Source organism: Solea senegalensis, linkage group LG15, assembly GCF_019176455.1.
Source record: "Solea senegalensis isolate Sse05_10M linkage group LG15, IFAPA_SoseM_1, whole genome shotgun sequence".
Taxonomy (NCBI): domain Eukaryota; kingdom Metazoa; phylum Chordata; class Actinopteri; order Pleuronectiformes; family Soleidae; genus Solea; species Solea senegalensis.
Genome location: NC_058035.1, coordinates 22,719,473 through 22,741,606, shown reverse-complemented (window position 1 = coordinate 22,741,606; position 22,134 = coordinate 22,719,473). Strand labels below are relative to the sequence as shown.

At 43.3% G+C, this 22,134-nt stretch overlaps 2 protein-coding genes across 3 annotated transcripts in view; both read right to left on the bottom strand.

Moving 5' to 3' along the window:
* Window positions 1–22,134, bottom strand: part of LOC122781767 (kinesin-like protein KIF20B) — a 33,772-nt gene that overhangs the window by 1,186 nt on the left and 10,452 nt on the right. The window contains exons 13-35 of one of the 2 annotated variants that reach the window (XM_044045772.1): window positions 21,980–22,105; window positions 19,635–19,745; window positions 19,318–19,457; window positions 19,116–19,236; window positions 18,352–18,532; window positions 17,985–18,088; window positions 17,572–17,901; window positions 17,115–17,474; window positions 16,026–16,741; window positions 15,580–15,718; window positions 14,007–14,129; window positions 13,569–13,611; window positions 13,354–13,479; window positions 13,151–13,260; window positions 12,911–13,066; window positions 12,341–12,508; window positions 11,592–11,705; window positions 10,008–10,115; window positions 9,711–9,920; window positions 3,400–3,441; window positions 2,640–2,714; window positions 2,294–2,399; window positions 254–399 (exon numbers count right to left, since the gene is read on the bottom strand). In XM_044045772.1, coding sequence (XP_043901707.1) covers window positions 254–399; window positions 2,294–2,399; window positions 2,640–2,714; window positions 3,400–3,441; window positions 9,711–9,920; window positions 10,008–10,115; window positions 11,592–11,705; window positions 12,341–12,508; window positions 12,911–13,066; window positions 13,151–13,260; window positions 13,354–13,479; window positions 13,569–13,611; window positions 14,007–14,129; window positions 15,580–15,718; window positions 16,026–16,741; window positions 17,115–17,474; window positions 17,572–17,901; window positions 17,985–18,088; window positions 18,352–18,532; window positions 19,116–19,236; window positions 19,318–19,457; window positions 19,635–19,745; window positions 21,980–22,105 — 3,855 coding nt within the window. The remainder of the gene's footprint in view (window positions 1–253; window positions 400–2,293; window positions 2,400–2,639; window positions 2,715–3,399; window positions 3,442–9,710; window positions 9,921–10,007; window positions 10,116–11,591; window positions 11,706–12,340; window positions 12,509–12,910; window positions 13,067–13,150; window positions 13,261–13,353; window positions 13,480–13,568; window positions 13,612–14,006; window positions 14,130–15,579; window positions 15,719–16,025; window positions 16,742–17,114; window positions 17,475–17,571; window positions 17,902–17,984; window positions 18,089–18,351; window positions 18,533–19,115; window positions 19,237–19,317; window positions 19,458–19,634; window positions 19,746–21,979; window positions 22,106–22,134) is intronic. The other variant, XM_044045774.1, reaches the window with a different exon arrangement.
* On the bottom strand, window positions 3,482–4,841 carry LOC122781769 (uncharacterized protein PF11_0213-like). The gene is made up of 2 exons (XM_044045776.1): window positions 3,981–4,841; window positions 3,482–3,856 (listed from the first exon to the last, which is right to left on the bottom strand). Exons 1-2 carry the CDS (start codon window positions 4,203–4,205, stop codon window positions 3,719–3,721), a joined length of 363 nt encoding a protein of 120 aa, XP_043901711.1. The 5' UTR covers window positions 4,206–4,841; the 3' UTR covers window positions 3,482–3,718.

Below are 22,134 nucleotides of genomic sequence, written 5' to 3'. Positions count from 1 at the left end.
TGGACTCAGTGTCTTATTTTGAAAGTGTGTCAGTGTGGACTCAGTCTTATTTTGAAAGCATGTCAGTGTGGACTCAGTGTCTTATTTGAAACCGTATCAGTGTGGACTCAGTGTTTCATTTTGAAAACGTGTCAGTGTGGACTCAGTGTTTTATTTTTAAAGCATGTCGGTGTGGACTCAGTGTCTTATTTTGAAAGCGTGTCAGTGTGGACTCACAGTGTCTTATTTTGAAAGCGTGTCAGTGTGGACTCACAGTGTTTGACTGCAGATCCATCGGTGATGAAATCTCAGGTCTGTACAGTTTACGTTTGTTCTTCTTCGCTCTCAGACTCAGTGATGAAGACGAGGATGAAGACTCTGCTTCACTGCGTCCACTCATCAGACCGACCATCTTTTTTGCTGCAGAGACACACAAATAAACTTTATTTAAACTTTATTTAAAGAGTCAACGACAAGAAGAACATGGCTCTGCATTCAACCACTCACACAAAGCCTCAGAGAAAATCAGTGATTTTATCTGGCGGGGACACAGGAGCTGCTGCTCTGCTGCCTCGTGTGGTCACTTTGTGTCACTGAGGTCAATCTGAATGTTGGATTTCTAACACTGAAGTGACAAAATCAGACATTTGAACTTAGTGATGGAGGCAACAGTGGATCAACAACTCCTGGTTGTACTGACTTTACTACTCCCCCTATCCAACGGCGGCGGGGTCTCCCTCTGGCCCTGAGTCCTGAGTACTCAGTGTAAGTCCTTAAGGCTGGTTGGGTGGCCAAACCACTGTACCCTCTGCTTGGGCGATGTACTGTAGGACAGGTTTGTTTCCAACCATCTCTGTAACAACTTCATTTCTGACCCCGTCTTTCCGGCTGCTCTTCGCAGCTCATCTCGCAGCTTGTGAGTTTTCTTTCCTGCGCCTTGTTGATGGTCCACGTCTGAAACTGCTCGCTGAGGGTTGGAATGAAGATGGTGTTGATCAACCTGGCCTTGATCTCCATGGGTATGCTTGGGTGCTTTAGGAGAGGTGCTAGTTCACAGAGTTTGCTTTTTGTATTCTTGTCTCTGTCTCTATGTCTATCTGTAAATATGCTCCCCAAGTATTTGAACTCTGTGGCTTGCTTCAGGAGTTTATCCTGCTGCTTATGTCTGGGGGGCGTCGCGGGGTTTAGAATGCTTTGGTCGTCGGCAACAAGCAGTTCATTCAGGGATACATGGTCAGGGTTGGCTGCCTTTGTGATTCTGTCCATATAAATTATGAACAGAGAGGGTGAGAGTACACATGTCCATGTCTCACTCCGGATCTTACCTGGAACCAGCTGGAGAGGCCATTTGGTGTTTGTACTGCACTTCAACTGTTAGAGCAGAGTGCTCTCATGTTCTCAAGACGTTTTTTTGTCACTGCGGGGGCCCAGATGTGCTGTCCAGAGGTCTCTCCTCCTTCCTACCCTGCCATTACAACTACTTACTCCTCGTCAGGTACTTGGGAGAGATTGTCCAAGAGTTTCTTGAAGGACCTTTCCTTTTCCTAATTGGAAGTGCTGTCTTTTTCCCTGATGGTGATCTTGATGACGCTCTCTGAGATGTAGACTGTCTCTGAGAGATTCTTTGCTGTGTCTGGGTGCAGGATGATCCCTACTCCATGGGTTGCCCTTTGGTTTGGCTCTAGCCCACTCCAGGTTAGGTCTCCTGTGTTTCTCTGAGGCTTGGTGTGGGAGAGTGAGTGCTTTACAAACTTCAGTTTAACAGTGAGATAAAGACGTGAACGTGTTCTTGCTGGGTCTCAGCAGCAGGGGGCGCTCTCAGCACAGTCAGTGCTCCATGAAAAAAACTGAAGTATTGAAAATCATCAGACACTGAAATAAAAGTTGAATAAAAGTTGATTTTTTAGTGAATTATTGAGGTAGTTTAGTGATCATCTGTATTGATCACAGAGAATGTGATCAGAAACAAGAGAAAGACTGGTTTAAAGACACCTTGGATGGTATCAAATTCAAGGACTTTTCAAGGACTTTCCAGGACCAAATGTGTCCACAACAACACAAGGGATTATGTCTCCACATCGACCAGCGCAGGGCATCAAAGAGTAGGTGGCGCCGTAACATTTAACTAAATAAAAACACTGAATTCAAGCACTTTCAATGACCCATGTCTATTTAGGGCCATTTACAAAAACTTTCATTGACATTGTTTTTTGTCAAGTACACAAACTTTCAAAGATTTCACGGGTTAGTAGGGAACCCTGTGAACAGAACCGGGTGTCGACCGGGCGTCAGGTTGCCATGGTGACTCACTCACCTTTGGTGCCGAGCAGCGTTGGCGAGCTCTGCAGGAAGTCTCCGATCTTTTGCAGCGTTCCCTCTTTCCTGCTGCGGGAGTCAAGGCGACCGGCGGGGGAGGAGCTCTGAGCAGAGAGAAGAACAGGGGGGCGTGGTCAGTGAGTCATGTGACTCAGGTAATCAGATTACAGTTCCTCAGGCCACCTACATTGACAGTGCTATCTGTCAATCACACACAAATTCAAGCACCTTCAATGACCCATGTCTGTTTAGGACCATTTTCAAGAACTTTCAAGGATTTCAAGGACCTGTGGGAACGCTGGTACATGATGAATAAAGATGATTCATGTGTGTGTGTTTGTCACCTCCTCTTTGTGTGGGGTCAGCTTTGGCGGCACTTTGGTCCTCGTGTTCCTCCTGTTCTCTGCCTCCACCTCCTCCTAACACACACACACACAGACACACACAGACACACACAGACACACAGACACAGACAGAGAGCGATGTGGGGGTGATTTGTGTGTTCCGGGGGGAGGGTTGGGTAGCGGTGTTGTGGGTATTCAATGTTTATTTATTTTTTGTGTTAATGTTAAAACCAATAAAAAGTTGATTACAGAAAAAAAAAACAGTTGCGATCATTTTTAAATAAATAAAAAAGAAGACACTCTGACACGCAACCTAACGAGTGTCAAAGAAACATTGACCTTCAGTAACGTTGGTGAGGAGCATTCATGAGTTCACAAACAGGAGAATGTATTTCATATTTGTGATTCTGTATTATACAGACTTTAAATATAAACAGATAAATGATGAAGTGATGAATGTGTTTTGTAACATGAACACAGTCTAATGACCTGAGAGGGCGGAGCAGTGGGTGTGGTCAACACTGTCAACACAAAAAAATAACAATAATAATAATAACAATGATAATAATAAAACAGACAGACAGTCAGAGACAGACAGACAGATGTGATTAAATATTAGAGCTTGACGTTGAACTGTCGATCATCACATGACTGAGCTGATTAAAGCGTCAATAATGTGAAAACTGCAGTGAATGACTGTGGTACATGGTGATGAAGACGATGATGAAAACATGATGATTACGTTTTTTTTTTTAAGTACCTCGCGTGTCGTTTGTCGTTTACTCCTCCTGAAAATATGAGACTTTAAAAAAGAACAAAGAGTTAAAAACAAACTGTGATCAATAATAAATAAATAAACAAACAAACACGCAATACAATAAATCAATAATAATCTTATTCATCTGATCAATAATAATCTGATCAATAATGATAATCTGAAAGACGACTCGCTCAGCACCGGAGTTCTCAACACTGTGGTAAACAAATATAGACGTGAAAAAAAAGTTGTCTCTTCAGTTCCAATCATGTGATCACAGATGAATGAGGTCATGTAGTTTTATTGTTAGTAGACGAAGCAGCTACTGCTTCATGTTCTTTATGGTCTTCATGTTCTTTATGGTCTTTGTGCTCTTCATGTTCTTTATGTTCTTCATGCTCTTTACGGTCTTCATGCTCTTCATGTTCTTTGTGCTCCTCATGTTCCTCGTGCTCTTTATGTTCTTAGTGCTCTTTATGGTCTTGATGTTCTTCATGTTCATTATGCTCTTTAATGCTCTTTAAGTTCTTGCTCTTCATGTTCTTCATGTTGTTTGTGCTCTTCATGTTCTTTATGTTCTTCATGTTCTTAGTGCTCTTTATGGTCTTGATGTTCTTCATGTTCATTATGCTCTTTATGTTCTTTGTGCTCTTTATGTTCTTTGTGCTCTTCATGTTCATTATGTTCTTAGTGCTCTTTATGGTCTTTATGTTCTTCATGCTCTTTATGTTCTTAGTGCTCTTCATGTTCTTCATGTTCTTAGTGCTCTTTATGGTCTTGATGTTCTTCATGTTCTTTGTGCTCTTCATGTTCGAGGTTTTTTTTTTTAGCCGATCACTGACTCGAGGGAAGTTAAAAGAACAATGTTTTATTGTATATTTTCTGGATCATTTCTGTTTATTTTACCAGCTCAGGTGGATTTTTCAGCCAAAGAGAAATTTGCATCAACTTGTGTCTTTGTGTGGACTTTGTACATAAACTCACAGCACGATTAACTGGACAGACAGACTTTACAGTCATCAGTGAGAGAAATATGTCTTCAACACTTTCAAACACTTTCACACTCACAGGACAGCGACGACAGATAAAACCAGGTGTGATGGCTGATGCTGCAGAGGGAATAAAGGACTTTATTTGAGACTGGGGTCACAGAGCACCAAGGTTTCCTCAGCAGGTGGAGGCGTCGTAAAACACAAATGTAACTGTCGTCGAACGTGAACAGCAAAACTGTGGTGAATTTCACAAAGTTCACGGCTCTGAAAAGAGCTGCAAACGTTTTCAGGTCAAAACACAAAAACAGATAGCGTGTGATGTTTGGATGAAAGTGGAGAGAGAAGAGGAAACGCTGAGAGTGAGGAGGAGGAGGAAAATGGTTTGAAGGTTAGAGGTTTGGCAACTGGGGAGGAGGAGGAAGGACAGAAGGAGGTGTAGGAGGAAGGACAGAAGGAGGGAAGACAGCAGAGGAGGAGATGATAAAAGTGCTGAGGAGGAGGAGGGAAAATAGGGGACGAGATGAAACGAGAGTGAAAGAGTGAGGAGCTGCTTGTGCTGCGAGAAACGCTGACCACACCACGCCTTCATATTTTCACTTCATCACTGATGTCAACGGAGGCATATTTTTATCTGCTTTTAACTCTGTGCTTCTATCACAAAAATTTTTCAAAAACATCATTCTCCAACTTCTACTATTAAGAAGAAAATAAACAGCCCATAACATGACTCAGCTAAAATGCTGTTGCTGAGTCAGTGCACAGTGAAGAAGCAATATGTTTTTTGATTGAGAAATATTTCAGTTGTTCACAGAAAATCTTTAAAAATATTCATGTTTACATTAACATGAAGTAGGGATTCCCCGATCCGATATTGATATCCGTCCGATATCAGTCAAAAAAAAACATGCCTCTAAAATCTCCGATATAAGTGCTCCGATACAACAGTCCATTCCGCTCCAGCTCTTCTATCCAGCAGCTGTTGTGATCACGTGGGCTCTGCGTGTTTGATGCATGTAGATCACATGATCACAACAACAGTGTGTGTGTGTGTGCTACTGCTATTTCAGAGGTTCAACATTTTTCTTTAACCTCTGAAATCAGAGGCTATGAAGCCACACAGCAAGCACGAGCTAGCCGTTAGCACCACGCTAGCTCGTCCTGAGGCGAGCTGCTAAAACAACATTATTTCATAAACCAGCGCCACCTGTCAACTTTCAACAGCCTCTGTTTGTTAATTATACCCCAAAAACAAGCCACACCAAGAACTTTGTGTGTTTTAAATGTGTCGTGAAGCTCCACACACGGAGCTAAGTATGTCTGCGGGGCCGGTCCCCGGGCTCCACGTTTACTGTGGGACGAGTCACTCACTCGTGTGGGTTGGGCTAATCCAAAATAGTGAAAACAAGAGGGGTGTTCTCTGAAGACACGCTGTTACCTGTGAAACACAGGTGCTCTGAAAACACCCCCATGAGCACTTGGTACTTTCCTCCTGATGAAATTAACCATAGACTATATGAAATTAACATGGCTAAAAATCCAATATTCTTATGTTGAAGGTTAAAATGGATGGAACCATTGGTTAATAATAATAAATGGGTCAGTTTGTCTCATACCTACTGTTGCTGACTACTGTTCTCTGTTTAAGTAATACTTGATCAAGACTATTCTAACAATCCACACTACAAAATAAGTCATTAAAGTATGTATGATTCGTGCTGATATCATATCGGATCAATATCAGTATCGGCCAATACTCAACGAGATGAATGCAGTCTGATGACGTCATAGTTTAGTATCAGCTGAACCTTGTCAGAGCAGGAAGTAAAAAAAAACAGCAAGTTCCGGTTCAGGTTCTGGTTCTATCACTGGACTAAAACAATCTAAGCTGCACTGGAAACACAGAAATATTCCAGTGCAGCTTCTGTGAGGAACAAACACGACAAAAACACGGACTGTTCGACAAAACATACACACGCAACTTCAACCCACTGCTGTAGTCAATTAACATAATAAGGTTATCACACACATATATATACTGTATATGTATATACATATATCTACACACATGTATATATGTACACATATACATATATTTATATATATATATATACACACATACATATATGTATATAAATATATATACATATATGTACAGTATATATACATAAATACACATATATATACATATGTCTTTATGTATACATACACACATATACATATATGTGTACATATACATACACACATATGTGTATATATATATGTGTGTATATATAGTCATTTGAGATCAGCTGCCACAAGAATCAACTTTCTCTCCTTCACTTGTCCTTGTGGCTTTACATGCTAGTTTTTCTGGGTCAGCGCACACACACACACGCGCAGACATACACAAAGACACGCACACATGCACAAACAAACACACACGTGCACGCACACACACACACAGACAGACACATATACACACGCTCTCTGAAGTTAAAACACGTAGCGTGTGTGTCTGCCTCTGTGTGTCTGTGTGTGTGTGAATCACTCCTCCCACAAACTCTTAGCCAAGGTGAGAAACAAACTGCAGCTGAACATGTTTGTGTACAAATAATCGAGGAGTTTAATCCTTCATTTGGATTCATGCACGTGACACAAAGTGAGCACAAGAGGCAGCAGTGGATCAGCAGCTCCTTAAATCACTGGTTTTCTCTCTGGACTTTGGTGTGGGAAAGTGAGTGGGGTCGGAGAATCGGAGACTTATGAAACTACTTCACTACTTTGTTGAATTAAACCACAGAAAGAAGCAAAGCCAGAAGGTGGCGCTAAAAGAGCAGCAGTCAGTTTTTAGGATCTGTGATGACTTTTCCTGGTTTAAAAAGGCTGTTGAATTGAATGTATTATAAATGTATGTTAAGTCAATACATTTATAAAATAAAACACAAAAAATATATAAAAAATTAATGATGAATATACATTTTTAAAAAGTTACTTAAGATGTTTTTATGTAAATAACCTGCATGTAAAGAAATAAAGCAGGTCTGTAGCAAACAATAATGTAATAACAGCCAATAACGTAATAATTTAAATGTAATAAAACCAATAATGTATTAATTTAAATGTAATAAAACCAATAATGTATTAATTTAAATGTAATAAAACCAATAATGTATTAATTTAAATGTAATAAAACCAATAATGTAAAAACAGTCAATAACGTAATTACAGCCAATAACGTAATAAAAAAATCAACTTTGATTTGATCCCTAACCTTTCAAAGGCTTCTCTTGTCACACATTTTGTGTAATCTTCTCAAAACATCGTTCAGATGATCTTCAGACCATGCCACACCAATGCATTCTTGGCCGTGGCAGCCAATCGAACATGACGTTGAGGTCACCAAACAGGAAGTAAGCCAATTTCTCTGCAACCCTTTAACATATTTGAACCAAACTTGATACACAGGTTGTACCAAGTTTGTATTGCAATTCACCGCCAGAACACTAGGGGCTGCGGGAATGAGTCGTTAACTGACCAATGACAGCACCTACGGCTGGGAGATATGAACCAAAATTCATACCTTGATATTTTTTGTTCGAATGGCGATATGCGATATTATAACGATATTTTGAACAAAACAGGTAAAGTGTTTTTAACTAATCACCATCAACCATTTATTTAGGTTTAGTTTAGTTTTTTTGCTCAACAAAGCACAGCTGTGCATATAAAAGTTGCCTGAAAATCTATAGTAATAGTCGACACTTATAGGCATAATTTTGCAAATAACAAAAAATGTAAACAAAAACAGGCCTACAGCTTCACAGTATTATATAGAAAACAGAGAAATATATAATCCTCAGGCAGTCTTGTGTAAAGTACTTGAAACCGATATTGGAGTAAAAGTGCAAGTATCTTATTAGAAAATGACTTTGGTAGAAGTTAAAGTCACCTTTGTGTACAACAGAAACCCGAAGACCAGAGCCTCGGTGTCGGACACGGTAAACAACGAGCCACTGGCGTGTTTTCACTTGGAGCCGAATTCTGCGGCTAACAGCTGGTGACGCTAAAAACTAGTGACAACAAACTCAAGCTCAACTTTTATTTTGTGATAACGAGTAACGAAGATGGTTAAGAAAAATGTATCGGACTAAAAGTGCTCATTTTATTTAGGAACAAAACAGCGTCATTATTCTTTTTCTGCTCACTCTCCACCTGCACCGCGGCCGCCACGTTTTCGTTCCAATTGTCTGTTGTGATGCGTAGCGTGGGTGGGACAACACTATGTAGTACGTACATGGAAGGGGCGTGGTTGAGCAGCTGAAGCAATTGGCTTTATTAAATAGCGTTCGCAAGGCAACATAAATATACATATCTCTTTCAAAAATATAACGGTATATCGCCCAGCCCTAACAGCACCGCGGTCTCCATTGGTCTCAGTTGCCTCGACGGATGCTAACATTTTTTGGAGACACGCGTCAGGCTACAGAGAGCACTCTGCCAGTATCATAACAAAGCTTTACTTTTACTCTGGGATTGTTGAGTCGGCCAAAACTGTCTGATCTACAAAGCAACATTCAACTGAAAATTTAATAACTAAGCCGATAATGTAATAATATACTGTATAAATATGACTGTTGATATATATGATTACAATATGACTATTGGCTGTGTGTGTGCGTGCTTGTGTGTGCTTGCTTGTGCTTTTGTAACCGGAGAGTCGCCGGTTCAAATCCCCCCCGGCCAAAAGGGCAGCGGTACCCCTGAGCAAGGTACCCAACCCCCATTGCTCCCTGGGTACTACTCACTGCTCCATCTGGGCTGTTTTTAACGGCGTTGACGCCACAAACGTCTCGTATTCTCACGTAAACACGGCAGCGAGTGCGTCACTGATGGTTCATTGCTCATCGTCACCATTATTATTATTTTGTAATTAGAAAGTCGATATCATTGACTGTATAAACTTGTAACATGATACAGTTGTTGTGTATCTGCTGCTGGTCTCCCTCTCTCTCTTCTGTCTCTCCCTCATCTCCCTCTTGTCCTTTCTCTCCCCCCATTTTCTGTCCCCCACCTCTCCACCCCCATTTTTCCTTTCACCCCAACCGGTCGAGGCAGATGACCGCACATCTCTGAGTCTGGTTCTGTCAGAGATTTCTTCTTCTGTTAAGAGGGAGTTTTTTCTCTCCACTGATGCCTAGTGTTTGCTCATTGTGTGAACTGTTGTGTTTCTCTGCTCTCTTTGATGTTGTCTATGTACAGACCTGAGATCATGTATGTTATGATTTGGCGCTATACAAATAAAATTGAATTGAATTGAATTGAATTGAATTGATTGGCTCCTACCTTTTCCATCTCGCCGCTCTTCCTCTTACGCGCAGAGCGCGTGATCTTGACGGTGACGGCGTTGTCGTCGCCCTGGCGACGCAGGGCCATGCGGTTGGGCTGCAGCGGGCTGAAGGAGATCTCCAGCTCGGGTCGAGGGAAGCGCCTCGTCCGGCCGTTCTCCGTGGAAATCTCCGACGACTCCAGGACGGACGGAAAACCGGAGGAGCCCTGAGGAGGCGGTTTAAAGGTCATGTGTTCAGCTCTACCACACACACACACACACACAAACACACAAACACACGGTCGATCTCTCACCTGACTGCTGACCGATGCTCTGGTTTCCCGTCGTTCTGCAGACCTCCTGTTGACGGTGAGGCTGTGGGGTTTCCCTGCCAGAGCAACAGGGCTTTCACTGTTGTTAGCCTGTTGTAAACAGAAGTAAAAGCTTATTACTCTGCCCCCTAGTGTTCAACACACAGAAGACTATTTATTTATATATCAAACAAATGAAACAGGTCTTTTGAAGTTACAGAGACTGAGCAACATTTATCAAGTTTATGTTTGTAAGAACACAATAAACAACTAATAATGGAGCAACGCTCGACCATCATCAGGCCAATCGTGTCTTAAAGGTCCTGTATGTCAGATTTAGAGACACTTAGTGGTGAGACTGTGCAGATTGTAACGATGAAGGACTTTTAAGTTTCTGCTTCAAAATGAAGAAAAGAGCAGAAAACCAAATGATTTGTATTTGAATATGATTTTATACTGGTTTGTTTCATTGAAGACGATGAATGTGTCACACTGCACACATGCTGCTCCTCCTGAGCACTGCTCACTTTAGCAGATACTCCACCTTGTGGCCAAAAAGAGAAAGCACACATCTCTGTATGCGCTACTTCTCATCACAGAAACTAGAGCACTGATACTTTGTGAGCTACACACAACAAAACATCAAAACTGGACATAATAACCTCTGAACATTTGAAATGAAATGACTTGAAAAATATATGGGGGAACCTTAGATCTGTTTTTCTTTTCGAAAGAACAGTTTGCAGTTGTAGTAAATACATCAGTGGAAAAGTGTTTATTATTACTGTTGTAATTGCAACAGTGTTTTTGAATGAATGACTATATATTATTGTCATGCAGGAAAGAGATTATTTAATTTTATTCAAGGAGAATTTCAGTGACCATGTGGCTTAAACTTATAACGGATGGTTTGTTTATTTTTTTTTAAGGGTTAGCCTCTGGAAAACATTTGATCTAATATGCTATAATGCTTTTGGGGGAAACCCCACCTCAGCTAAAAGATATCCAGATATGACTTTTAGTCCATATTACCCAGCCCTAATACATGTATACATAGAATATATACTTTATTAATCCCCTTAGGGAAATTATTTCTCTGCATTTGACCCATCCTAGAATTAGGAGCAGTGGGCTGCCACACTGAGTAGAGCCCGGGGAGCGATGGGGGTTGGGTACCTTGCTCAGGGGTATCCTAGCCCTTTCCACCTGGTGGGGCCACGGGCTGCCCCATATACATACATACATACATGTACACATATATATGTATATATTTACATACATATATAAATATAAATATATATATATATACATACATATGTATGTATATATATATGTATGTATACATACATATATATGTATATATATGTATGTATACATACACATATATGTATATATGTACATACATACATACAGTATATATGTATGTATATACTGTATATATGTATGTATACATATATGTATGTGTATATATATACATACATATATATATGTATGTATATATATATGTATGTATACATACATATGTATAAAAAACACTTTTATTTCAGCGGTTTTGTTTTAACGTGCTGACAGATGAGTCACACTGACCTCTGTGACCTCTGTGTCTCTCATCGTCTTCAGCTCCTCCTTCAGTCTCTGGACGTCTGCGTCTCGCTCACGCAGAGCAGCCTGCAGCTCCGCCACGGCAACGCCACCATCACACTGGAACAGGAAACACACACACACACACACTTCTATTTCCACAGCTTCGTTCTTTACACTTTAAATATTTAGAGACAGCAGAGGATAGTTTTTGGACAAAAATAAAGAATATGAATGAATGATTTCAATCATCACATCTTCATAAACCACCTGACACTCAAGATTTTCACTAACTATCACATGACATGAGGTGGATCCACAGACCGCTGTCGCTGTAGTCTGTGGAGTAGCAGGCTGTACTCCGGAGACGTGTGGACAGAAATCAAGCCGAACTGTGCCGAATTGTACATAAATTAACTACTTAACGATCCTAAAAACGAGGGTTAATCTCCAACAACTACAGAAGTGTGGTGTAAAGTCACTAGTCACTCATGTGTGTGTGTGTGTGTCACTGCAGTTTCACTCAGCCGTGCACTGATGACTCCGCCCACGTTACGTTACATCACATTACATGTCATTTAGCAGACGCTTTTATCCAAAGCGACTTACAGGGGAATTGAGTACAACCTGCCAGGGGTGGAGTTGAACTTGCAACCGTGAAGTCTTTTGCACACAGGGTACCGGTCTTAACCACTGAGTTACCCCACGTATATACACATATATTACCCCACGTTAATCACTGTGCTTACACTGACCTCTGCTGGTGGTTGTGTGGTGTTGCGGCGCAGCTCCTGGATCTCTTTGTCTTTTTGTGCTTGGCTGCTGAGGAGTTTGTGGAGCTGAACCTCCAGAGCAGAGACCAGCGTGTCCCTCTCTGTCCTCCACATGTCCATCGTCTGCTCCTTCTCAGAGAGATCACTCTCCTGACACACGCAGTGTCGCGCACGCACAAACACACACACAGACGCGCGCACACACACACACACACAGACGTGCGCACACACACAGACGCGCACACACACACACAGACAGGCAGCGCGCACACACACACACAGACAGGCGTAGCGCACACACAGACAGGCCAGCGCACACACACACACACACACACCGCGCACACACACACAGGCGCTGCACAGATGCGCACACACACACACACGACGCGCGCACACAGACGCGCGCACACACAGACGCGCGCACACACACACAGACAGACACAGTTATCTTCTTCTTCAGAAACAGACTTCACAAAAAACGACTAGAGCGTGGCTGTGCGTGAATAAGAGGATAAACTTTGCGTTGTTTGTGTCACGTTGTCGTCTTCTCACCATACGACTCTGCTGTCGCATGTATCGCTCTCTGTCGTCGGCAAACTTCCTCATCTCCTGGTTCCTCTTGTCCTCGGCCTCTTTAGCCTGACCAATCAGAGACAGTTTCTCCTCCAGCCACTTCCTTCTCTCGGCCTGATGTTTGTCTGTGCACAGCTGGAAACGACGTCCCTCCATGTATTACACTGTCCTTCCTTCACACCGCGTCACATTTACACAAACATCATTTCCCATCTGTACCTTCAGTTGTTCCTGAGCCCTCGCAGCTTCCTGTCTGACCAGGCTGAGGTCATGTGACTGTGTTTCCACCTGAGCGCCGCCGCCCTGCGACGCTTTAAGTCTCTCCACTTCTGCAAAGATCAAACCAAAGGTACGTAAAAAAATCAATATAAACGTTAAAAATTGAAGAAAGATTGATTTTTAGCCAACGTTTGCCTCCTTGCCTTCAGAGAGTTCCTGGATGAGGTGGAGCTTCTCCTCCAGAACCTCCTCCATCTGCGCCTGCGTCTCCTCCTGCTCCGTCAGAGCCAAACGCATGTCCTCCATCACACGCTCTTTAGCCTGCAGGTCTGAGGATCAACACACAAACACGCTCACACACACACACACGAACACGACAGAGAACGTGCTTTAAAAGCTGCTGAGGACAGTGTCTCACCTGCACAGGTGTTCCGCTCAGACCTGCTGTCGGAGGATTGTTCCTGAAGACGAGCAGAAAGAGACGCAATAAACACCTCATGAAACAGAGTGATGAAGGGCAAGTGACAGACGCAGCGTCTGACTGAGACTCAGACTCTGAGACTCTGACTGAGACTCAGACTCTGAGACTCTGACTGAGACTCAGACTCTGAGACTCTGACTGAGACTCAGACTCTGAGACTCTGACTGAGACTCAGACTCTGAGACTCAGACTCTGAGACTCAGACTCTGAGACTCAGACTCTGAGACTCTGACTCAGAGACTCTGACTCAGAGACTCTGACTCAGAGACTCTGACTCAGACTCAGACTCTGAGACTCAGACTCTGAGACTCAGACTCTGAGACTCAGACTCTGAGACTCTGACTCTGAGACTCAGACTCTGACTGAGACTCTCACCGCTCTGAGCTGCTGAATGCTTCTGTCTCTGCTGGCCACGTCACACTGAAGCTGCTTCCTGCTTTTCTCTGCATCGTTCAGTCTTTGCCTCAGAAGCTTCTCATCTTCCCTCATGACAGAAACCTTCAGAGAAGAAACACACACGTTAAACTCATCGACAACATTTAAATCCTCTGAATATAAAAGAAAAGATGCAGCAGGTTAAATCATGATCGTCATGTTTTTGTTTGTAAGGCACACTGACTATGCTGTGAGCGCCCCCTGCTGCTGACACACAGGCTCACTCAGTGAAGACATGATGATCTCTACGTCACATGATCACATCTTTACACACACAAGCTGCTGCTCCTCTGCTGCCTCGTGTGAGTGTGTGTGTGAGAGTGTGTGTCTGTGTGTGAGTGTGTGTGCTTCTGTGGTGTGCTGCTGTGTGCAGGAGTGAGTGTGTGTGAGTGTGGCGTGGAGTGTGTGTTGGGGCGATGGTGTGTGGTGTGTGTGTGTGTGTCTTGTGTGTGGGGCGTGGAGTGTGTGTGGCCTCAAAAGGTGCATCCCAGTGCAGGGCTGTGTGTGTGTGTACAGGTGTGTGTGGGGTGCGTGAGTGTGTGTGTGTGTGTGTGTGTGAGTGTGCGCCTGTGTGAGTGCGCCTGTATGTGTGTGTGTGTGTGGAGAGTGTGTGTCTGTGTGTGAGTGTGTGTGTGTTTCCTCTGTGTGTGAGTGTGTGTGTGTGAGTGTATGCGGAGTGTTTGTGTGTGTGTGAGTGTGCGGAGTGTGTGTGTGCGGGAGTGTGTGTCTGTGTGTGCGCAGCGTGGCGTGTGTGTGTGTCTGTGTGTGTGTGTGTCTGTGTGTGTGATGTGTGTGTGTGTGTGTGGTGGTGTGTGTGTGTGCGTGAGTGTGGTGTGTGTGTGTGTGTGTGTGTGTCTGTGTGTGTGTGTGTGTGTGCCTGTGTGTGTGATGTGTGTGTCTGTGTGTGTGTGTGCTGTGAGTGTGTGTGTGTGTGTGTGTGTGTGTGTGTCTGTGTGTGTGTGTGTAGCTGTGTGTGTCTGTAGGTAGGTGTGTGTGTGTGTGTGTCTGTGTGTGCGTGTGTGTGTGTCTGTGAGTGTGTGTGAGTTGTCTGTGTATGTGTGTGTGAGTGTGTGTGCGTGAGGTGTGTGTGTGTGCGTGTGTTTGTGTGTGTGTGAGTGTGTGTTGTGTGTGTGTGTCTGTGTATGTGTGTGTGTGGGAGTGTGTGTGTCTGTGTGTGTCTGTGTGTGTGTGTGCGTGTGTGTGTGTGTGTGTGTCAGTGTGTGTGTGTGTGTGTGTGTGTGTGTGTTGTGTGTCTGTGTGTGTGTGTGTGTGTGTGTGCCTGTGTGTGTGTGAGTGTGGTGTCTGTGTGTGTGTGTGTGTGTGTGTGTGCGTGAGTGTGTGTGTGTGTGTGTGTGTCTGTGTGTGTGTGTGTGTGTCTGTGTGTGTGTGTGTGCCTGTGTGTGTGTGTGTGTGCGTGAGTGTGTGTGTGTGAGTGTGTCAGCCATTTTGCCTCAGTCATTAACTCATAGAATATTTGTGTATGGAGACGTATGGCGTTATAAAAACATGTTACCTCTTTCTGAACCTGCTGGATCTGCTTCTTATAGTCGGCGAGTTTCTCTCTCATGTCCGACACCTCGTCCTCTTTCCTCTGAAGGTCCACACCGAGGCTTGTCACTTTCTCTGAGTCCTGCGTGGCGTTTTCCTTCAGTCTGAGGACAAAAAAAAACCTTTTAAAGCAAAGATAACGAGATAGAGACGGAGAGAAGGCAACAGCTGATTTGTTTCACGCTTCGACGCAGAACAATGAAACCGTCTCAGAAGAAAAGGAGGAAAATGAACATCAAACTCTGACAGAAGCTGCTTCATCACAGAGTCGTGAAACACAGAACAAAAGCTCTCACTGTTTTAATGAAGCTGCTTCTGTTTTAGTTTGGAATATGAATATGAGACTGTTTCCTGTGTTGAGTGTTAGCCCCTCCCACTTCATCTATCTGATCATTCACAGATATCTGTTACCTGATGATCTCCTCCGCTCTCTTCTCCAGCTCCTCGTCTTTCTGAGCGATGGCCTCGTGAGCCACGGCCAGCAGCTCCCTGCGACGCTCTGCCTCCCGCCGCCGAGCCTCCTGGACCGCCTGGATCTCCTCCTCGTCCCGGCGCTCCTGCGCCTCCTTCAGGCTCTTCTGCAGGGACGTCAGCTGTGCCTCCATTTCTTGCAGCTTCTTCTGCAGATCTGTAGATGCTGCCAGCTTCTCCTCCGTCCGTTTGTCCGTTTCAGACGTGGACTGAGCTTCTGATGCTTTCACCTCCTCCATGTCTGCGACCTTTGACCTCAGGGAAGCCACCTCTGTCTGCAGTTCAGAGTTGGACCTCCTGAGCTCTTCTTCAGCAGCAGCAGAGCTGGAGGAACGTTTGAGCCGAGCTTCTTCCAGCTCAGTTCTGAGCAGCTCCACAGTTTTCTCCTCTTCACAAAACTTCTGCTTCAAATCAGTGAGGACTTTGTTCGAAGTTTCCTGCTGGTGCTTCAGGTCGTGTTTAAGCTCTTCAAGGAGCTTCTGTGACTCCACCTGTTGTTCCTCCAGCTTCAACCTCAGCTGATCTGCTTCTCCAGTGGAAACGTTCTCCTGATTCTCCAGCGTGGAGATGATCTCCTCTCGTTCCTGAAGCTTTGTTCTTAGCAGCTCTGCTTGTTCTTTAGCATCTCGCTCCTGATTCTCCAGTGTGGAGATGATCTCCTCTCGTTCCTGAAGCTTTGTTCTTAGCAGCTCTGCATCTCGATCTCCAGTGTGGAGATGTCGCTCCCAGCTCTGCTTGTTCTTAGCATCTCGCCCCGATTCTCCAGTGTGGAGATGATCTCCTCTCGCTCCTGAAGCTTTGTTCTTAGCAGCTCTGCTTGTTCTTTAGCATCTCGCCCCGATTCTCCAGTGTGGAGATGATCTCCTCTCGTTCCTGAAGCTTTGTTCTTAGCAGCTCTGCTTGTTCTTTAGCATCTCGCTCCCGATTCTCCAGTGTGGAGATGATCTCCTCTCGTTCCTGAAGCTTTGTTCTTAGTAGCTCTGCTTGTTCTTTAGCATCTCGCTCCTGATTCTCCAGTGTGGAGATGATCTCCTCTCGTTCCTGAAGCTTTGTTCTCAGCTCGTTGAGTTGCAGACCTGACGCGTCCTGCTCATCGTTGATGGTCTCCAGCTGTTCTTTGGTCTGCACCAGCTCACGCTCCAGCTCCAGCATTTGCAGACGCCTGCTCTCGCTTTTCTCCTTCTCGTCAGCCAGATTCCTCTGGAGCTCCGACACCTGGTGTTTGGGCTCATCGCTGGAGGACAAATCTGTGACGGCCTGCAGCTCCTGTTTCAGGGAGAGGATCCGGGAATTCTTCTCCTGGATTTCCTTCAAACGTTGGTCCAGTTGTGCTTGAGCGGTCTGCAGCTGAAGCGACGCCTGTGAGGCTCGCTCCTCCTCGCTCGTCTCCTGAAGAATTAAAATTAAAATAAAATGATTATTTTCTCAGCTGATGGTTGAAAAATGCTGGAAATGATTCTCCTAAATATCTCGTTGTGACAAACACCTTTTTCTCAGTAAGATCCAGTTTGACGGCCAGCTCTCTGACCTGCTGCTGCTGCTGCTCTCTCTCCTCCACCAGTCTGCTGAACTTTATCTGCCTCTCCAGAAACGCCTTCTCTCCGTCGTCTCTGCTCTGCTTCATTTCTGTCAGGGCGGCCGCGGCCTCGTCTCTGTCTCTTCTCAGCTCTCTAACCGTCACCAGCGCCTCCTCTTTTGCTTTCCTCTCCTCCTCTACAGACGCCAGCGCCTCCTCTTTGCCCAGAGTCTGGAACTCCAGAGCAGCAAGGACATCTTCTCTGGCTTTCTTCTCCTTCTCCAGAGTGGACAGAGCCTCCTGTGAGTAAGGCAGGAGAAGACACCCAGTGAGCAATTTGATGGAAAACACAAGTTTTGATGATGTTCGTCTGAAGGCCTGACCTGCAGCTGATCTCTTTGTCTCCTGTCCTCCACCAGAGAAATCTGTGAAGACTGAAGCAGGAACTTCCTTTTCTCTCCCTCCTCCTCATCTCTGCTGGTTTCACCTAAAAAATTATAAAATAAAACTAATTATGAGATCAAACAGGAGAATATGCTTCTATAATATTATAAATATCACTCGTTAGCAGCATTTCTTCTTGGTCGTCCTGGTGCACGAGGAAGAACGACGATATATAACCAAATCTATATTTTGCTTTTCACTCATGATGTGAACGTGAAATCCGCCACAGAAATCCCGACTTCCGACCACAACTGGAACAATCCGGTACTGACAGACGGGGGCACTAATGAACACGTGTGCATTTACCTCTGTGCTTGCGAGCCGTTTGTTCCTCGTGCCTCTCCAACATCTTCGTCTTGAGCTCCTCCACAGCGCCGCCTCTGTCGTCCCAGGACTCTGCGCGACCTGAGCCCAGACATTTACAGGCGGCCTCAGCAGCCATCTTCATTTCCACCAGTTCAGTGGAGTGAGGGTCCAGAGATTTGTCCTGAAAACAAACGTCAGACTGATTTCATCAGGGAACAAACACATTCAACACAAACAATATCCAAGAAGAAGATCCTTCTGAGCAGCTACACGGATAATGAAGGTGAGGTCCGGTGAATGAAAGATACTTCCATCATTATTAACCATTAAATCTCTGTTCACTCACATGTATTTCATGTATAACAGCTCACACACCAACCTAACGCCCTGTGGTCACTGGGCTGAAACATTAACAGTGTATCTGCAGGAATCCTGACATCATTTAACGAAACAGTTTTAGTTTGCAATTTAATCTATAGAGCACAACCATACATAGGAACTCATAAACTGGATTAGGCCCCCCGAGCCGATCTTGTAGGGTGAGAGTGCCTGCGCATGGTCTTTAACAAACACGGGTAATATTCATGCTTTCTGCAGTCAAACTCTATGGACAAAATTTAACACCTCACGAAATCGCGATTAAGATTTTTTAAAACTTTCCTTAAACGTGCCTTAAAAATGGGCCCGAAATTGATTCTTCAACTTTGAATATTTTTTAAGACCCCGTGGACACCTTGATTAAAAAAAACAAACATATGCTTTACCAAGTCCTTTGCATCGTAACTGCTTCCTGCATTGGTCATGTTGTCGATGAGGTTCTTGAAGATCTCCATCCGCCGTTCTGCTCGCCCCTCTAAGATTTCTCTTTCCCTCGCAAGGCGTTCACTGAACAAAAAACAACAACACAAATGAGCAAATAGCAGCTTAAAGTCAAACACACATAAATGAGTTTAAAAAGTGTCTCACTTGTAGTCCTTCTGCATGTCCGAGAAAAGTTCAGAGAACTCTCTGCTGATTTCCTCCCTCACTCGAGCCTCCATCAGCAAACCCTCCGCTCGCTCCTTCTTCAGCTGCAGCTGGAGCTGCTTCAACAGCGCCACCTGCCTCTGAGGAGCAGAACACGACAACACAGGGACGTCATTCTCAGTAAATTATCAGAAAAATAGACTGAAGAAGCAAAACATAAGAGACAATTAAACACCTGTAACTTTCCTGCTTTAAGGTCAAAAAATAAAACGTTAACGTAAACACACTAAATGGAATATAAATGGGCGGGGCCTGACCTGCTGCGTCACTTTACTGATAAGGATTTTCTCGTCGTTTTCTTTGCCACCTTCTTCATTTCCACTAGGATCCACCGTGGTCTCCATCAGGCTGTCCTCGTCCATGTCCTCCTATAAAAAGACATTTAAAAACACACCAAAGGCTCAGTCATTATGAGCCTCAATACAACTAAATGTGAACTAATATACAGCCGCTAAATGTCAACTTGGAACATAGCGGCTAAAAGTCAAAATATATCCAGGTTTTAAAAAAAAAAAGAAAAAAAAAGAAGCTAAAATATAGCAGCTAAAAGTGAGCTAAAATATAGCAACCAAAATTGATCTAAAATATAGCAGTGAGAACAAATTGCTCAAAGTTATCTTAACTATAGCAGCTAAAAGTCAAAAGATTATCTTACAGTGAGTTCAAACATTACAGAATAGCATTGCATTCATTTGAAAAAAATGAATGTTTTTTCTGTTTCTCAAGGTAGTTTTTCTGAATTATGTTTATGAAACCCTAAAGTTTCAGAACAAACAGTTCAGCCACTGCTGAGAAAATAGGTTTTATTGTTTTCCTGGGCTCTGGAAGCAGATCGGCACGTCTGCATGTTGATGATGTCATCAGTATACCCCACCACTCCTCTCACCACCGTAGCACCTCCTGGTGCGGGCACTAAGCCAGGCACATCCGGTTGCATACATTCAACCGCAGAAGAAGAAGAACTACTCTCGTAGCTGCTGAGATGCCAGAGGGGGAGCTGTGTATCTGAGAGCTGGCCTACCAATTACGTCACTTCCAGGTACCTGGCCAATCACAGGACAGTGGGAAAGCTCTCGTTGGCTGGCCAATCACAACACAGTCCGCGTTCTGGGGGTGTGGTTTTGGTCTGAAACACCGCAGCTGACGAGCGCGTCAGTGAGGAGATATTTTGATCGGCTCGTTTGCAGCGATTAGGAGGTTTTTAATCATGAAAACAAGTTAATATATGTAAGTAGACCTCCATAACTAACATATATATGTGACCATGAAAACAAGTTAATATATGTAAGTAGACCTCCATAACTAACACATATATGTGACCATGAAAACAAGTTAATATATGTAAGTAGACCTCCATAACTAACATATATATGTGACCATGAAAACAAGTTAATATATGTAAGTAGACCTCCATAACTAACATATATATGTGACCATGAAAACAAGTTAATATATGTAAGTAGACCTCCATAACTAACATATATGTGACCATGAAAACAAGTTAATATATGTAAGTAGACCTCCATAACTAACATATATGTGTGACCATGAAAATAAGTTAATATATGTAAGTAGACCTCCATAACTAACATATATGTGACCGTGAAAACAAGTTAATATATGTAAGTAGACCTCCATAACTAACATACAGTATGTGACCATGAAAACAAGTTAATATATGTAAGTAGACCTCCATAACTAACATATATGTGTGACCATGAAAACAAGTTAATATATGTAAGTAGACCTCCATAACTAACATACATATGTGACCATGAAAACAAGTTAATATATGTAAGTAGACCTCCATAACTAACATATATGTGACCGTGAAAACAAGTTAATATATGTAAGTAGACCTCCATAACATAACATATATGTAAGTAGAATAACATATATGTGACCATGAAAACAAGTTAATATATGTAAGTAGACCTCCATAACTAACAATATATGTGACCATGAAAACAAGTTAATATATGTAAGTAGACCTCCATAACTAACATATATGTGACCATGAAAACAAGTTAATATATGTAAGTAGACCTCCATAACTAACATATATATGTGACCATGAAAACAAGTTAATATATGTAAGTAGACCTCCATAACTAACATATATGTGACCATGAAAACAAGTTAATATATGTAAGTAGACTTCCATAACTAACATATATGTGACCATGAAAACAAGTTAATATATGTAAGTAGACCTCCATAACTAACATATATATGTGACCGTGAAAACAAGTTAATATATGTAAGTAGACCTCCATAACTAACATATATGTGCAATACAAGCATTCGATGTCACCTTTAAACCCAGAACAAAGTAAAACTTGATGAAACTAAACAAGCCTTCCACATTGTTATAAATCGAACTCTCAATAAAGGCATGGATGTGTTTATCGCTTCAAATGCTCTCTAAACTCGTAAACTAGTAAATCAGAAAAAAAGTACTCTGAAAAACCAAACATGAAAATAAATAACTCTGAAAACCAAACAGGAAAATATATAACTCTGAAAAAACAAAAAATAAGGAGGAAGAAGAGGAAGAGGAGGATGAGGAGGATGAGGAAGAAGAAGAGGAGGAGGAGGTCACCTGAACGTCCTCCAGGCTGCTCTCCCAGCCGTTCAAAGAGCTCCTCCTGCTGCTGCGAGGAGTGCAGACCTCACTGGCAGACCTGAGGGGTTTGATGGGAAGAGGCTTCGTGGTCAGAACCACAACCTGGAAGCACACAGTTGTGGTCAGGTCCT